At 44.6% G+C, this 17,929-nt stretch overlaps 1 protein-coding gene across 1 annotated transcript in view; it reads left to right on the top strand.

Annotated features, from left to right (window-relative positions):
* Positions 1–17,929, top strand: part of LOC119565755 (protein eyes shut homolog) — a 53,796-nt gene that overhangs the window by 7,588 nt on the left and 28,279 nt on the right. Inside the window, exon 3 of the mRNA XM_043541923.1 lies at positions 6,324–6,506. Coding sequence (XP_043397858.1) covers positions 6,324–6,506 — 183 coding nt within the window. The remainder of the gene's footprint in view (positions 1–6,323; positions 6,507–17,929) is intronic.

Below are 17,929 nucleotides of genomic sequence, written 5' to 3'. Positions count from 1 at the left end.
CCTTTTCTGCAGAACTGCCGCTTAGCCAGTCAGAACCCAGCTTATAGCAGTGCATGGGATTCTTCCGTCCTAAGTGCAGGACTCTGTACTTGTCCTTGTTGAAACTCATCAGATTTCTTTTGGCCCAATCCTCCAACTTTTCGAGGTCACTTTGGACCCTAACTTTGCCAGCAAGTTAAAGAAGTATGGGCTGGATGAATGGACTATAAGGTGGATAGAAAGCTGGCTAGATTGTCGGGCTCAAAGGGTAGGGATCAATGGCTCCATGTCTAGATGGCAGCCGGTATCAGGTGGAGTGCCCCAAGGGTCGGTCCTGGGGCCGGTTTTGTTCAGTATCTTCAGAAATGATCTGGAGGATGGTATGGATTGCACCTTCAGCAAGTTTGCAGATGACACTAAACTGGGAGGAGAGGTAGATACGCTGGAGGGTAGGGATAGGATACAGAGGGACTTACACAAATTGGAGGATTGGGCCAAAAGAAATCTGATGAGGTTCTACAAGGAGAAGTGCAGAGTCCTGCACCTAGGACGGAAGAATCCCATGCACCGCTACAGATTCGGGACCAAATGGCTCGGCAGCAGTTCTGCAGAAAAGGACCTAGGGGTTACAGTGGACGAGAAGCTGGATATGAGTCAACAGTGTCCCGTTGTTGCCAAGAAGGCCAATGGCATTTTGGGATGTATAAGTAGGGGCATTGCCAGCAGATGGAGGGACGTGATCGTTCCCCTCTATTCGACACTGGTGAGGCCTCATCTGGAGTACTGTGTCCAGTTTTGGGCCCCACACTACAAGAAGGATGTGGAAAAATTGGAAAGAGTCCAGCAGAGGGCAACAAAAATGATTAGGGGACTGGAACACATGACTTATGAGGGAACTGGGGATGTTTAGTCTACGGAAGAGAAGAATGAGGGGGGATTTGATAGCTGCTTTCAACTACCTGAAAAGGGGTTCCAAAGAGGATGGCTCTAGACTGTTCTCAGTGGTAGCAGATGACAGAACAAGGAGTAATGGTCTCAAGTTGCAGTGGGGGAGATTTAGGTTGGATATTAGGAAAAACTTTTTCACTACGAGGGTGGTGAACTACTGGAATGGTTACCTAGAGAGGTGGTGGAATCTCCTTCCTTAGAAGATTTTAAGGTCAGGCTTGACAAAGCCCTGGCTGGGATGATTTAATTGGGGATCGGTCCTGCTTTGAGCATGGGGTTGGACTAGATGACCTCCTGAGGCCCCTTCCAACCCTGATATTCTATGATTCTATGATTCTATCCTTACCCTCCAGTGTATCTACCTCTCCCCCCAGCTTAGTGTCATCTGCGAACTTGCCCAGGGTGCAATCCATCCCATCATCCAGATCATTAATGAAGATGTTGAACAAAACAGGCCCCAGGACAGACCCCTGGGGCATTCTGCTTGATAATAGCTGCCAACTAGACACTGAGCTGTTGATCACTACTGGTTGAGTCTGATGATTTAGCCAGCTTTCTATCCACCTTATAGTCCATTCATCCAATCCATCCTTTTTTAACTTGCTGGCAAGAATATTGTGGGAAACTGTATCAAAAGCTTTGCTAAAGTCAAATTATATCATGTGCACCACTTTCCCCATATCCACAGAGCCAGTTATCTCATCATAGAAGGCAATCAGGTTGGTCAGGCATGACTTGCCCCTGGTGAATCCATATTGTCTGTTCCTTATCACCTTCCTCTCCTCCAAGTGCTTCAAAGTGGATTCCTTGAGGACCTGCTCCATTATTTTTCCAGGGACTGAAGTGAGGTTGACCGATCTGTAGTTCCCCAGATTCTCCTTCTTCCCTTTTTTTAAAAATGGGCACCATGTTTGCCTTTTTCCAATCATCTGGGACCTCCCCCAGTCACCACGAGTTTTCAAAGATAATGGCCAATGGCTCTGCAATCACATCAGCCAACTCCCTCAGCACCCTCGGATGCATTGCATCTGGTCCCATGGACTTGTGGATATCCAACTTTTCTAAATAGTCATTAACCTGTTATTTCACCACTGAGGGCTGCTCACCTCCTCCCCATTTTGTGCTGCCCAGTAGTCTGGGAGCTGACCTTTTCTGTGAAGACTGAGGCAAAAAAAGCATTGAGTAATTCAGCTTTTTTCACATCCTCTGTCACTATGTTGCCTCCCCCATTCAGTAAGGGGCCCACACTTTCCCTGACCTTCTTCTTGTTGCTAGTATACCTGTAAAAACCCTTCTTGTTACTCTTAACATGCCTTGCTAGTTGCAACTCCAATTGTGATTTGGCCTTCCTGATTTCACTCCTGCATGCCTGAGCAATATTTTTATACTCCTCCCTGGTCATTTGTCATTGGCAGGGGGGTGTTTTTAACACCCCTGAATGACAAAAGTTTTGCCAACGAAGTGCCAATGTAAACAAACCCAAATACCCAAAGTAAAGATCATGGGAACAATCAGTTCTTTCAGGTGTCCTCAAAACAGCTGTCCTGCCTACAGCAACTGTCAAGTTAGGGGAATATGTTGACAGTCTCAGAAGTACATTGTTCAGTATGCTTTTCTTTCCTTGCACAATTCTGTTCCAAAACATGTCACTTCTGTCTAAGGTATTTCTGAAGGGTTTCTCACACTAATGTCACTAAGATTCTGGAGTGATGCCTCTACAAATGATTTTAAAACTACTTGACAGTGTTCATCAAGTTCAAATGTTCAGCAGATATCAAAATATGTGACTTACCTGCAGTATCAGAATGTCCCCATCTATATTTAGAGGTGCTTTGTACTTTTGTTGCAGCTGTTTAGCCCATCTGTGACATCTATTTGTTTAAGCATTGTTAAGAAGTTCCACCCTCAGTTTGGTCTTCTAAATCTCTCAAACCTCTTTCCCCAGAGCACTTCCCAAATATAAAATTTTAAAGCAACACTAGAAAAGGCTGAGTGTGACACCCTGCACCCCAATATTCACCACTGTCATGTAATTAGGATATGTTTTGTACAAAGTATGCCTTGTGAGGTATCATTCTAAAAGTCTTGATCTGCTAGACATTAATATCTCATTGGATTGTATGTGCTATCATAGAATATCAGGGTTGGAAGGGACCTCAGGAGGTCATCTAGTCCAACCCCCTGCTCAAAGCAGGACCGATCCCTACTAAATCATCCCAGCCAGGGCTTTGTCAAGCCTGACCTTAAAAACTTCTATGGAAGGAGATTCCACCACCTCCCTCCCTATTGTCGTATGTGAAGTTATGGAGTTTGGCTATGTGTGTGTTACTGAAACATGTTGTGAGGTTGAAAACACCCACAAGCAGCCTTTCCGGTACAAAAGTAAAAAGGCCAAACAGTGTTAATGGCTCATTGAGGAAATGCACACAAGCACAAGGATTACCCCAGGAACTGTGTACAATAGAAACCTTTCACAGATAGCATGACACAATGGGAACTGTTTGACCCAGGTCACAGCAAAAGAGCTTTCCAGCAAGTGGGAAGAAAATGTAAAATGACATCATGATGGTACTTCACTCCCCCCTACAACAACACACCTGGAAACATCTGAGGAAAAAAGACTGAACTATAGGAATTGATAGTCCTAGACTAGAGGGATTTCTAGCCTGGGGATGAAAACCTGGGAAAGCCAAGGCAGATTATACCGTAAGAATCTGCCAGCCTGTTTATCACTCAGGATGAGAATTTGCTAATTCATATTCTACCTAGCTAGGGTGTTAAGCTCAGTTTGCAGTTTTGTTTATTTATTAAGGTAGTCTGCTTTGATCTGTTTGCTATCCCTTATAATCAGTTAAAATCTATCTTTTGTAGTTAATAAACTTGTTTTTGTTTTGTCTAAAACCGGAGTGTGGAAATCATGCTTGGGGCAGAAAACTATTGTATATCTTCCTCCACATTGAGGGAGGCGGCGAATTTCATGAGCTTACACTGTACAGTTCTCTGTGCAGTGTAAAATGGTATAATTTTGGATTTGCCCTTCCAAGGGGAGTGTGCACTTGAGTAACTGGGCAGTTCCATAGCTGAGCCTTCCCATGCAGAGCTGATCTCAGCACCTGTGTGACGCTGCAGCTGGGTATGTCCCTACCTGTGTGTATGCTGGTGAAAGAGCAAGCTTGCAGAACTTAGCAACTTGTCACAGCAGCATGGTGTGAGAGGGAGCCCAGGCTGGTGGGTCAGGCAGGCTCAGTGGTACCCCAGTTCCAGGTGGCACCCCAAGGGAACCCATCATTATGACATTAAATCCTATAAAATAAACAGTTAACTCTATGTGTTATCATTATACGATACAGAACTGATTTTAATCATATTTCATTTACCAAAAACAATTTAGAATATTTCACAATTTTGTCAAAAGATTTTGGCCAGCTCTGTATAATACACATATCTAAAATGTCCCTCAGTATTGTATCTGGACACACATATATATTTGCCTTGTGCAGTGAGAGCAGTCTATGCAGTGCAGTGAGAGGCATACAGAGTGCTTTCAACACGCTGTGTTGCCTGGCATGCAACACAAATAAATGAATAATGCCCAGACTTTATTTCTCATGTTTGTCCCTAAATAACAAAGTAGGGGTGGAAAGGTTATTAATACATATTTCCCGAGAAATGCAATATAAATCAATTCTGAAACTCCCTTTCATATACAGGAAATCACAATCTTGTCCTAATTCTTACCTGCAGAAAGTCACATGCATGATGGAGGGTTGTTGTTGTTGTTGTTTTTTAAATCATGTTTCCCTTGCCATACTCTTGGGAAGAAATCAGTAAACCATTGATTTGGGCGGGGGGGGGGGAGACAGCGTTGTGTCAAACCAAATCTGATTTTTTTTAAAACATAAAAAATCAATACCCAAAGACAAATGATTTACTCACTCTTGTAAATGGCAGAATTTTTGGTATATTTGTTGCCTCCGTACCTACATTCCCTGTAAGGTGTGCACCTGCACGTCTGTGCAGGAGGCCACCAAGGGCCACACACTTAATTAGCAGAGCCGCGTAGGAGTGCACACTGCATTCAGGGGCATGGCCACAAGTGGACCTGGAAGATGGCAGTGGGGTGAGGTCGGGAATAGTGGGGAGGTGGGGGCAGTGGGATGAGGTGGGGGTGGTGATGGGGGAGCTTGGGACGTGCTGGGCTGTGGCGACTCCCCTAGCCCTGGGGATGCGGCAGGGCAAGATGTCTCTCCCCCACGCAGCCCTGGGGCTGCGGTGGAGCCAGACCCCTCTCCCACCCAGCCCCGGGGCTGCGGCGGGGAGAGAGGACTCCCCTAGCCCTGGGTATGCAGTGGGGCGAGACACTTCTCCCCATCCCCCCACCCCCAGACCAGGGACTGCGGTGAGGCCAGAAGCCCCTCCCCCATGGCCCTTTGGTTGTGGTGGGGCCAGATGCCTCTCCCTGTGCCCGGGGCTCCAGCTGGGAGAAGCGCCTATCCCCCAGCCCTGGCCCCAGCCCCGGAGCTGCTCCGGCAGGGAGAGACACTTTTGCCCCAGCCCTGGAGCTGCTATCTGGAGAGAGAGCTGGGGGAAGTCCTCTCTCCCTGCCTCAGCCCTGGGGCAGCTTAGACCCCAAACCCCTCATCCCTGGCCCCAACCCAGACACCACACGCCCCGCCAGAGCCCTCACACCTCTACACCCAAACCCTCTGCCCCATCCCTAAGCCCTCTCCCACATTCTGAAACCCCGTTGGCCCCACCCCCACCATACATCACCTCCATATTGGAGCACATAACAAAATTCAGTCCACACATGGGTGGGAAAAATTAGAGGGAACATTGCTCTGTATGTCAAATAGTTTGGATGATTCAACAGCTCAGTCTGCAAACAACAGAACAAAGTAATCCCTTGAACTGTTTCCTTTTGGATTCAGTTGAATTTACTGCAAACTTATTCTCGTGTTACTTTTTTTTTATTAAATCATAGCCCTCTAATACATTTCTGTGTGTTTCATTCATATATGTGTAGGAGAGAGTATTGCTTAATGGAAGAATTTCCTTTGTAGCCTTTCTTTTGTCTCTCAGCATTAAGAAGTAAATGGTGTCACTTATTCCTAGATACAAGTAATACTTTCCCAGGACCAGCAGATGGCACCAACTGCTGATAATTCAGTTGTAAAATAGCCCCATTTATAAAGACTTAATGGTAATGTTGTTAGAAGAATTCAGGTGAAAGGTGGTGTGTGTGTGTGTGTGTATAAATCTGATGTACAGCACAACAGAGTAAATGATTATTAGTATTTATTAGTGTTCAAGTACTAAAATGGATTTCTACACATTCTTTTAAAAAATCTTTTGCCAGATTTGCTGTAACACTTAATTTCTTTGTTTTTATGCAGCTATTAATATTAGCCAGCCCAGTTTCAGTGGCACAGATGTATTTGGCTATACCTCATTCCTAGCCTTTTCTGCAATTCCAAATATCAGCTTCTCCTATGAATTCCGCCTGAAATTTCAACTGGCAAACCACAACTCAGCAGTACAAGATAATCTGATATTTTTCACGGGACAGAAAGGCCAGGGTAAGTTACTTGTTTCTTTACAGAATATTCCTAGGTAAATTTGCAAAAAGGAAAAAAGTTACTTTAATATTATTATTTATGTTAAGGAGAATTCCAAATCTTATGAACCAAATAAGAGGGAAGTATGAATAGATTTTTTATAGTATTTTGGAGGAAAATAATCTCTTTAATGAGTTATTCTTTTGTAAACAAACATCAATCCACTAAAAACAAATTATATGGTTATTTCATAAAGAAAACCTAAAGCCATTAGTGGTGATTAATAGTAGCAAAGCAATTCCTGCTTCAACTAGTAAATTTCATGACAGTTTACTATTTATTTTGGGTAAACGCACCCTGAAAAGCTACTTCAATTCCTGTTTTCTTCATTGGGAAATCGATCCATGCATGATAGCCATGTTTGGGATTGAACTAAACACACGAGCTGTTACAGTTTGAGTGAAAGAACCTTGGCTGGAAAGGGGTGGCTGCAACAAGTCATATCCTCTGTGGATTGCTGCAGCAGGAGCCTTGTAATATGCACCCACCAGAACAGGTGTGGCCAACTTGAGCCTGAGAAGGAGCCAGAATTTACCAATGTACATTGCCAAAGAGCCACAATAACACGTCAGCAGCCCCCCATCAGCTCCCCAGCCCGCTCCCAGAACTTCCCACCCACTGGCAGCCCCGCCGATCAGCGCCTCCCCTTTCCTCCCCGCACCTCCCAATCAGCTGTTTCGTGGCATGCAGGAGGCTCTTGGGAGGCGGGGGGAAGGAGTGAGGTCAGGGCAGGCTCAGGGGAGGGGGCAGGAAGGGATGGAGTTGGGGAAGCGCCTGTGGCAGAGCCAAGGGTTGAGCAGTGAGAACCCCCTGGCACATTGGAAAGTTGGCACCTGTAGCTCCAGCCCTGGAGTCGGTGCCTATACAAGGAGCCACATATTAACTTCTGAAGAGCCACATGTGGCTCCGGAGCCACAGGTTGGCCACCTCTGCACCAGAGGATTATACACTGAAGTAGTGTAATTTTAAAACCTACTCTCCATAAAACATTGGGCCCTATCCACATTGCAATTAGAATGGTACTAGTGTGATTTGGTAACTCCATTATAATAAACAAAAATGTATATCAGTGCTAGTCAGAGAAACTGCTGGAATTCTGTGAACAACAGCCATGCTTTCGGAGCTTTATGGCTTTGTCTACACTAGCCTTATTTGGGAATTCTCCTACAGTTCTATTACCACTAATGCAGCTCCTCTAATAAGAGCAAAGTGATGAAAATGTTAGAGTAGCAAGGCATGAGCATTTTTGCCACTGTGACATCTAGGTTCTGAACGGGGTTAGACAACAAAATGGATGGTGCCTTGGTGCCATTTCACTACCAGCTGGGGACCTGCCACAGTGGTGGTAAAAAGGTAAGAAAATTCCCAGAGAACATTAATGTAGACACAGCCAGATTAGACGAGTTTAGAGTTAATAGGTTAAAGGAAATACAGTATTTATTCCTCCTGTATGGTGAGGCACTCATTTCTGAAATTGGAGCTGGGCCTAACTTTTGTGCTTTGGGTTTTATGTGCGGTCTTTTCTTGGCAATATGTCTTCAGATTTAAATCCACTGATTTCAGTCCAGGTCTACACTATAAGCTCTTGCTGGCATAGAGCTGTACCAGCAAAAGCCCATAGTGTAGACACAATTATACTGGAAAAAGCTCAGTTTTGCCCCAATATAAACTGCATCCACACTAGGTGTGCTTTTCCAATATACTATACCAGTATAGTATACCAGTAAAGTGATCCAAGTGTAAACCTGGTTTAAGAGTCACTTGTTCCATTTCATTGTTCAGTAAGGGGGAAATGAAAACAATAAACAAATGCATAAATGATTAAAAGAAAATGAGATTTCAGAAATTTTCCTGATTTAATCACCTAAGATACTATTAATAAAAAGGGGGGGGGGGGGGGTAATATGAATTTAATCTTGACAACATTCCTTTAAAAGTATACCTATACAGAGGGATTTACTCAGTCCCTTCATGTTGAATAGTAAGCCCTTTTTCAGTCACATAGTTTTTAAAATGCCCACGTACACTATATGGTACATGATGTGAGCCATATGCACAAATATGGGTAATAGTCATTATTGTCGCAGACATATTTGGCTGCCTTGATCTAAAAAGAGACTTCTAAAGTGAAGTTCCATGGTTTCATTTTTTTATTAACCAGAATATTAACATTCTAAGCTAACTATACAACTGACCAAAAAGGCAAAACTGGGACCTTATTATTTTGCAAACGTTGGTATAATCAATACTGTTAGAGGGAAAAAACTTAAACAGATAGGTGCACTTTCATGTTTCAGCACCAGAGGGCACCAGAGCAAATGCAAAACTGGAAAATAAAGGGAGCCCATGGAGATCTGGGCATAGTGTTCTAGTAAGGCTTTAAATATCTTCTTTTGAAACTGACTGGGTGGAGGGACTAGGCAAACTGCCCACACTCATCCTCAAAAACCAGTACCTCTTCCTGAGAGGAATTCACTTCTTTCTGAGAGGAGCTGTACTATGGTTTTGACAAATAAGGTTTTAAATATCCGAAGCAATAGAACTTCCATTTTTCTTGGGGAGACAATTCCACAGCCTAAAAGATCTTCCTGTCAGAATATTTCCTAAATATTCAGTTCATCTGATGACCCCTGGTTAACATTCCCTTGTACTTACCCAGTGAATTTCACTCTCCCTTCTTCATTAAAAATAAATTAAATAAAGAGTGAATCTATCCATGATCTCTGCATTTCCTGATCAGACTCCTGCTTCTCAGTTCTTTTATTATTATCCTTAGTGTACAGTCCTTGAGCCAGCTTTCAATTCACATGAATTTTCATACTCAGGCCAATTTGAATTAATCTTGATGCTGACGTTTTTTCAGACACTATCAATGTTTTTCTAAAATTCCCATTCCCTTCCCCTTCTTCCAGTAATTTTGCAATTCTTTCAGAAAAGTCATCCAGAGTGTCCTAACATCTCATTTAATTTAATATCACATTGAGCCCATTAACCCTTCATACTCCTTCACAGACCTTGTATGGGGTTTTTTTTTCCCTTTAATGGCCTTTCATTACCATTATAAAATGTAATTTAACATCGGATGCCAGTGTTGAAACCCTCTTGCTAACAACAAGGCACTAGTTTTATTCAGGACATTATTCTGAATGGAGGTGTGGTGGGGTTCTTGAAACAAGCAAAAAACGAGATGTCTTCCATGTTTATACAGTACAGTGTCCTAGATAATTGTCTGTGTTCAGGTTTCCCAGAAGTGAAGTACAATATATCCTGAAACAAAAAAGTGTGTCATTTGTGGATAATTACAGTATTTTTTATCAGTTCTTTGCTTTCACAGAATGTACAGAGCTTGGGACTTTCTTATTTGAGAGATCACCTTTCTCCCCATCCCAGTGTGATTCTGCTGCTGTTGTAATCAGTGGAGGCGCTTGTGCGGGAGTCCTGGATGGGGGGCGAGGGGGGCGGACTATGGGCAGGTTGTGCTCCCTGAGGAGCCTTTACCTTTGGAATTCACTCCACCCTTGGTCCAAAATAGACCAAATGTGCTGACCTTCAAGGCAGACCACAAAGCCCATTTATCATCCCAGGCTTTTGGGGAGAGGGGTGAGGAGAGGAGCTTTTGGTGAGCACAGACAAAGTTAAGCTTTAATCATTTTGTTGGTAATCCCTTGGTTTAGGATAGGCTGATGTATTTGTTACTTTTTGTAAAACATGCTTCAGAAGCAGCTGCATCTCAGGTTATGTGCTTTTTATTTTGTATAGAAGTAAAACCAAATGAAATACATAGAGATGCCATTTTCATTATAAAGTCATCAGCTGCAAAAAGGCATTACTATCCATATAATTCCCATGAATCTTGGGGGAGGGGGAGTGTTGTGTTACTGTACTTAATTAGATCCATCAGGTCATAGATGACAGGTTTGGAAGTAGGGTGACCAGACAGCAAATGTGAAAAATCGGGACGGGGGTAGGGAGCAATAGGAGCCTATAGAAGAAAAAGACCAAAAAATTGGGACTGTCCCTATAAAATTGGGACATCTGGAAGGGACCTGTTCAACTATCTGTAGCAAACAGAACAGGACCCCTCCAGCTTTTTCATAAAGCAGCTGTGGGTTAAATAGCAGGTTATGGATAGCATACATATTGATTACAATATCATAGATATATTTATCTTATCTTGCCAGTAATCCTTAAATATCTTTAAATAATTAGTTGATTCTTATTTAACATATAGTAATTGCCTTATTAAATCAAAATTAAAATAGTGTATGCCTTTTGCCATGTACATTTTTAGATGGCGGTGTGGGGCAAATGGGCACAACTTTCTTTTAAGATTGTCTTTAAATCAGAATAATGAATTCTCCTTACTACTTTTCAGTGCTTCTTGCTGGCTGAAACCACAAGAAAATCTTTAATATTTTAGATCAGCTCAGGTTGAATTCATGTTCCCTGCCTAACCTGCAATCTAGAAATGTAGCTGCAGTGGAATAAAAATTTTATCCTCAAACTGTCTGCAACACAGTACAGTGTTAGGGCCCAGTTCTATAAGCACTTACTTACTATTTAATTCTACTAACTTGAGTTACGCCTGTGTTTGCAGGCTTGGGGTGATGGAAGTAAACACAATTAGCTAGGTGCAATGACTAAAGTCTGGAAGGAGAAAACTACATTATTCATTTGCCTGAGAAAGAAATTAGTCTCATAAAATGGAAAGCTCTTGGTATAAAGGCACGTACATCTAATGAAGTTAGAGTTGTGCCAAAATGTGATATTTGCAACTCAAGCGTGAGATTATTTGCATATACTCAGGCCAAACATTTGCTCTCAAAGTAATTTTTAAATGAAGTAATGAGAGTCTTAACATATAGAAAATCTAAAACATAGTGCGTGTTTAAAAGTGAAAGCCTAAGAAATGTTCAGAGAATGAAAGAATATGACTGTTCCAGCCAGATAAGTTGAATTAACAAGTATACTAAAGGGCTAATATGTGGCCAGTGCCCATGTAACCCACACACCTTCTGGGTGTGGTGGTCTGTCCCATCTAGTAGCACCAAGACCAGTTAGAGAGAAGGGTAAAATGAGTCTGTGCTACAGCCTTAGCAAACAGTCAGTTAGCTTTTAGCTCATGCAGTAAGCTCCAGAGATCCCAGGTTCTATCCTGCCCACAGTCGACTGGGGTCTGTCAGTGTTACAAGTCGGGGCTCGTCCAGGATTTCAACTGGGCAGTCTCTGAAGCTCGGGACACACTTCCTCAGCTAGGGGAAGTATGTAACCCACACACCTCCTGGTGTGGTGTTCTGTCCCATCTGGTGATATCAAGACCACTTAGAGAAAGAGATCAAATGAGTCTGTTCTACAGCCTTAGCTAACAGCCAGTTGGCTTTTGACTCATGCAGTAGAGGCTCATGCAATAAGCTCTAGAGACCCCAGGTTCGATCCCACCCACCGACCACTAGGGTCTGGCGGTGTTACACTTAGACGGAGCAACAGAAAATTCAACTTCCTGGTAATCCATCTTGTGTGCAAATACCAGTATGTACTCTACTGAATAACAGTCTGGCAGCCAGCAATGTTCTGATCTGCTGTACTAATAATTACATTTACAAACTCTAAAAACATTAAATGTGAAAACATTTGGGCCTGATTTCCTTTTTCTTATATCAGTGTAAATGAGAAGTAACTGCAAAGGAGTCAGTGACATTATACCAGCATAAAACTGGATTAAGAGTAAAATAAGACCCATATTGTTTAAACAAACATTTGTTCAGTAACTAACAGACGTAAAGGTGAATTAAAATGGCTTGGTTTCCTGGAATCGTATCTGGAAATGTATGTTGCTTTAGTTTCATTTGAGGAGGGGAAAGAAAGATATAAAGGCAGTGCTACAACAGCCAGTAAAATCAGATGGGCCTATGCAGACATATGATAAACATTATCTTTGCCATCAGCCATTCTATCGCATAGTGTCATTTCACAAACAGCAATTGTGTCCCATGCTGCATTTTCTTATAACAAAGAAAATCATCCATCATTTCCTTTGTCAGGATGGCTAAAACTAGAGCTAGACATAACTCTACCGTAAAAATACAGGCTAGTAAAGCACATTTCTGGTGATGTTCATGAGAGAAATTTCTAAAAAGATCTAATGTACTCAGAGAGATGTCACATTGTTGATTGAGATTAGTAGCATTCAATATGACAGGGATCGGCAACCTTTGGCATGCGGCCCACCAGGGTAAGCCCCCTGGCAGGCCAGGCTGGTTTGTTTACCTGCTGCGTCCACAGGTTCGGCCGATCACAGCTCCCACTGGCCACGGTTTGCTGCTCCAGGCCAATGGAGGCTGCAGGAAGCAGCGCGGGCCAAGGGATGTGCTGGCCACCACTTCCTGCAGCCCCAATTGTCCTGGAGCGGTGAACTGCAGCCAGTGGGAGCTGCAATTGGTCGAACCTGTAGATGCAGCAGGTAAACAAACCAGACCGGCCCGTCAGGGGGCTTAACCTGGCGGGCCGAGTGCCAAAGGTTGCCAATCCCTGCAATATGAAATGCCATAATGACACAGTTAGCTTAACTGGATAAAAGAATTATGTCTCTGAACCAGTAGGATAATAAAACTTTGAGGTTGGCTTGGACAGAAAGCATCTTGATTAGGAAGCCTATAGGTGCCTAACTCCCTTTAATATCAATGTGAGTTAGGTGCCTAAATACGTTTGAGGATCTGAGCTCAAATGCATTGTGGTTGCTTGTTGTGATTCCCTCTGAGACCACTTTCAACTCGGCTTCCCAAGAACTCAGTTTGACTCTGGCCTTCATTACTCAGTTATCTTTATTTGGCATACAGCAGTGCTACGCTCAGTTGATCAAACTCAAATGCAGGAGGAATGGATGCATGGTACATCACAGCTTCAAAGTTTCCCAGAAACCCTCTCCTTTTACATCCATTACATACCTTATTGCATTTACTATATTACATCACACATTTTTTGATTGGCTTGGTTACTTTGCAGGAACCAATCCCTGTGCAACATGTGTGGTCCACGTACTGTCCATGGTTCAACTGCTTCTTTACCTCATCTCTACATTCTTAACTTATTTTGTCTCTTGTTATCTAGTAAATAGTTCCCTTGGTGTTCTCCCTTTTACATTAGTTGTCTCAGACATTCTGTCTTCTTAGCCTGCTGACATATTTGTTTAGCACAAACATTCTGTTTTCAACCTGATGATTCATTTACTTCCCTAATTCTGTCTTCCAAAAGATGAGGCCTCCCTCCATGTGTAAATTACTCACGTCAGGCCAGGCCTCAGCTACAGTTCTAAAGTAACTAATGATAATAAATGTTTCCCTCAGTGACAGTTTTGGAACCCTATTGCTTTCAGTGGGGATTCCCAGATATAAATGAAGGCAATGAGGTTAAAAAGATGATCATTAACAAGTCTGTCAAAGATAGTGAATCATAAAATAAACCATTTTGCCCTCCACATGCTGAGTTGGTTCTCAGGGCTAAGGTTAATGACACTATTATAGCTTTTCCTTTTAATACATTAAATGAGCAGTATGGCTGGAAACACAGGAGGAGCAAATCTGCTGAATGTCAACCTGCCATTTTTTACAGCATCCATTTTCAGTTTTATGAGTACACTGTTCTTCCACTGAAGTTCATGTGAGTTTTCCCATGCACTTCCACTGAAGAAAGAGAAGGCTTTAAATGCCATTTGTAGGTTGGTCACCCTGATTTCTGTAATTACACAATGTGGCTCAAAAGACCAGGAGCCTTAAAAGAGCATTTATTACAAATTATTGCAAAAAAAGAAATAGTGTTTGACTAGAGCAATGTGGTGTGAGTGAATATCTGACCTCAATGTTAATTTGTCCTTTAAGTACTTTGCTACTAGATCATTTAAGAGACTTGTAGTAAGGGTATGTCTACACTACGGAATAAGGTCGAATTTATAGAAGTCGTTTTTTTAGAAATCGGTTTTATATATTCGAGTGTGTGTGTCCCCACAGAAGTGCATTAAGTGCATTAACTCGGCGGAGTGCTTCCACAGTACCAAGGCTAGAGTCGACTTCCGGAGCGTTGCACTGTGGGTAGCTATCCCACAGTTCCCGCAGTCTCCGCTGCCCATTGGAATTCTGGGTTGAGATCCCAATGCCTGATGGGGCTGAAACATTGTCGCGGGTGGTTCTGGGTACATATCGTCAGTCCCCCCTTCCCTCCCTCCCTCCCTCCGTGAAAGCAAGGGCAGACAATCGTTTCGCGCCTTTTTTCCTGAGTTACCTGTGCGGACGCCATACCACCGCAAGCATGGAGCCCGCTCAGGTAGCCGTCACCATATGTCTTCTGGGTGCTGGAAGACACGGTATGGCATTGCTACACAGTAGCAGCAACCCATTGCCTTCTGGCAGCAGACGGTACAGTACGACTGGTAGCCGTCCTCGTCATGTCCGAGGTGCTCCTGGTCGCCTGTGTGAGGTCGATCAGGAGCGCCTGGGCAGACATGGGCGCAGGGACTAAATTTTTAGTGACTTGACCAGGTCATTCGCTTAAGTCCGGCAGTCAGTCCTATTGAACCGTCTTATGGTGAGCAGGCAGGCAATATGGATTGCTTAGCAGTCCTATTGTACCGTCTTCTGCCGAGCAGCCATGAGATGTGGATGGCATGCAGTCCTTCTGCACCGTCTGCTGCCAGCCAAAGATGTAAAAGATAGATGGAGTGGATCAAAACAAGAAATAAACCGGATTTGTTTTGTACTCATTTGCCTCTTCCCCTGTCTAGGGGACTCATTCCTCTAGGTCACACTGCAGTCACTCACAGAGAAGGTGCAGCGAGCTAAATCTAGCCATGTATCAATCAGAGGCCACGCTAACCTCCTTGTTCCAATAAGAATAATAACTTAGGTGCACCATTTCTTATTGGAACCCTCCGTGAAGTCAACCCTGTAAGCCGTGTCCTCAGTCGCCCCTCCCTGCGTCAGAGCAACGGCAAACAATCGTGCATCTGAGTTGAGAGTGCTGTCCAGAGCAGTCACAATGGAGCACTCTGATTGGGCTAAAACATTGTCGCGGGTGGTTCTGGGTACATATTGTCCGGCCCCCGTTCCCTCCCTCCCTCCGTGAAGGCAAGGGCAGACAATCGTTTCGCGCCTTTTTTCCTGAGTTACCTGTGCGGACGCCATACCACCGCAAGCATGGAGCCCGCTCAGTTAACCGTCACCGTATGTCTCCTGGGTGCTGGAAGACGCGGTACGGCATTGCTACACAGTAGCAGCAACCCATTGCCTTCTGGCAGCAGACGGTGCAGTATGACTGTTACCCGTCCTCGTCGTGTCCGAGGTGCTCCTGGCCACGTCGGCTGGGAGCGCCTGGGCAGACATGGGCGCAGGGACTAAATTTTTGGTGACTTGACCAGGTCATTCTCTTTAGTCCTGCAGTCAGTCCTATTGAACCGTCTTATGGTGATCAGGCAGGCAATACGGATTGCTAGCAGTCATATTGTACCGTCTTCTGCCGGGCAGGCAAGAGATGACGATGGCTAGCAATCGTATTGTACCATCTTCTGCCAGGCAGGCAAGAGATGAGGATGGCTAGCAGTCATATTGCACCATCTTCTGCCAGGCAGGCAAGAGATGAGGATGGCTAGCAGTCGTACTGTACCATCTTCTGCCGAGCAGCCATGAGATGTGGATAGCATGTAGTCCTTCTGCACCGTCTGCTGCCAGCCAAAGATGTAAAAGATAGATGGAGTGGATCAAAACAAGAAATAGACCAGATTTGTTTTGTACTCATTTGCCTCTTCCCCTGTCTAGGGGACTCATTCCTCTAGGTCACACTGCAGTCACTCACAGAGAAGGTGCAGCGAGCTAAATCTAGCCATGTATCAATCAGAGGCCAGGCTAACCTCCTTGTTCCAATAAGAACAGTAACTTAGGTGCACCATTTCTTATTGGAACCCTCCATGAACTCCTGCCTGAACTACTCCTTGATTTAAAGCCACCCCCTTTGTGGATTTTAGCTCCCTGAAGCCAACCCTGTAAGCCGTGTCGTCAGTCGCCCCTCCCTCCATCAGAGCAACGGCAGACAATCATTCCGCGCCTTTTTTCTGTGCGGACGCCATACCAAGGCAAGCATGGAGTCCGCTCAGCTCACTTTGGCAATTAGGAGCACATTAAACACCACACGCATTATCCAGCAGTATATGCGGCACCGGAACCTGGCAAAGCGCTACCGGGCGAGGAGGCGACGTCAGCGCGGTCACGTGAGTGATCAGGACATGGACACAGATTTCTCTGAAAGCATGGGCCCTGCCAATGCATGCATCATGGTGCTAATGGGGCAGGTTCATGCTGTGGAACGCCGATTCTGGGCTCGGGAAACAAGCACAGACTGGTGGGACCGCATAGTGTTGCAGGTCTGGGACGATTCCCAGTGGCTGCGAAACTTTCGCATGCGTAAGGGCACTTTCATGGAACTCTGTGACTTGCTTTCCCCTGCCCTGAAGCGCATGAATACCAAGATGAGAGCAGCCCTCACAGTTGAGAAGCGAGTGGCGATAGCCCTGTGGAAGCTTGCAACACCAGACAGCTACCGGTCAGTTGGGAATCAATTTGGAGTGGGCAAATCTACTGTTGGGGCTGCTGTGATGCAAGTAGCCCACGCAATCAAAGATCTGCTGATATCAAGGGTAGTGACCCTGGGAAATGTGCAGGTCATAGTGGATGGCTTTGCTGCAATGGGATTCCCTAACTGTGGTGGGCCATAGACGGAACCCATATCCCTATCTTGGCACCGGAGCACCAAGCCGGCGAGTACATAAACCGCAAGGGGTACTTTTCAATAGTGCTGCAAGCTCTGGTGGATCACAAGGGACGTTTCACCAACATCAACGTGGGATGGCCGGGAAAGATACATGACGCTCGCATCTTCAGGAACTCTGGTCTGTTTCAAAAGCTGCAAGAAGGGACTTTATTCCCAGACCAGAAAATAACTGTTGGGGATGTTGAAATGCCTATATGTATCCTTGGGGACCCAGCCTACCCCTTAATGCCATGGCTCATGAAGCCATACACAGGCAGCCTGGACAGTAGTCAGGAGCTGTTCAACTACAGGCTGAGCAAGTGCAGAATGGTGGTAGAATGTGCATTTGGACGTTTAAAGGCGCGCTGGCGCAGTTTACTGACTCGCTTAGACCTCAGCGAAACCAATATTCCCACTGTTATTACTGCTTGCTGTGTGCTCCACAATATCTGTGAGAGTAAGGGGGAGACGTTTATGGCGGGGTGGGAGGTTGAGGCAAATCGCCTGGCTGCTGGTTACGCGCAAGCAGACACCAGGGCGGTTAGAAGAGCACAGGAGGGCGCGGTACGCATCAGAGAGGCTTTGAAAACCAG

The sequence above is a fragment of the Chelonia mydas genome, chromosome 3 (assembly GCF_015237465.2).
Source record: "Chelonia mydas isolate rCheMyd1 chromosome 3, rCheMyd1.pri.v2, whole genome shotgun sequence".
NCBI classification, from domain to species: Eukaryota; Metazoa; Chordata; order Testudines; family Cheloniidae; genus Chelonia; species Chelonia mydas.
The sequence above is the reverse complement of the archived record's forward strand: the minus strand, read 5'-3'. Positions and strand labels throughout refer to the sequence as shown.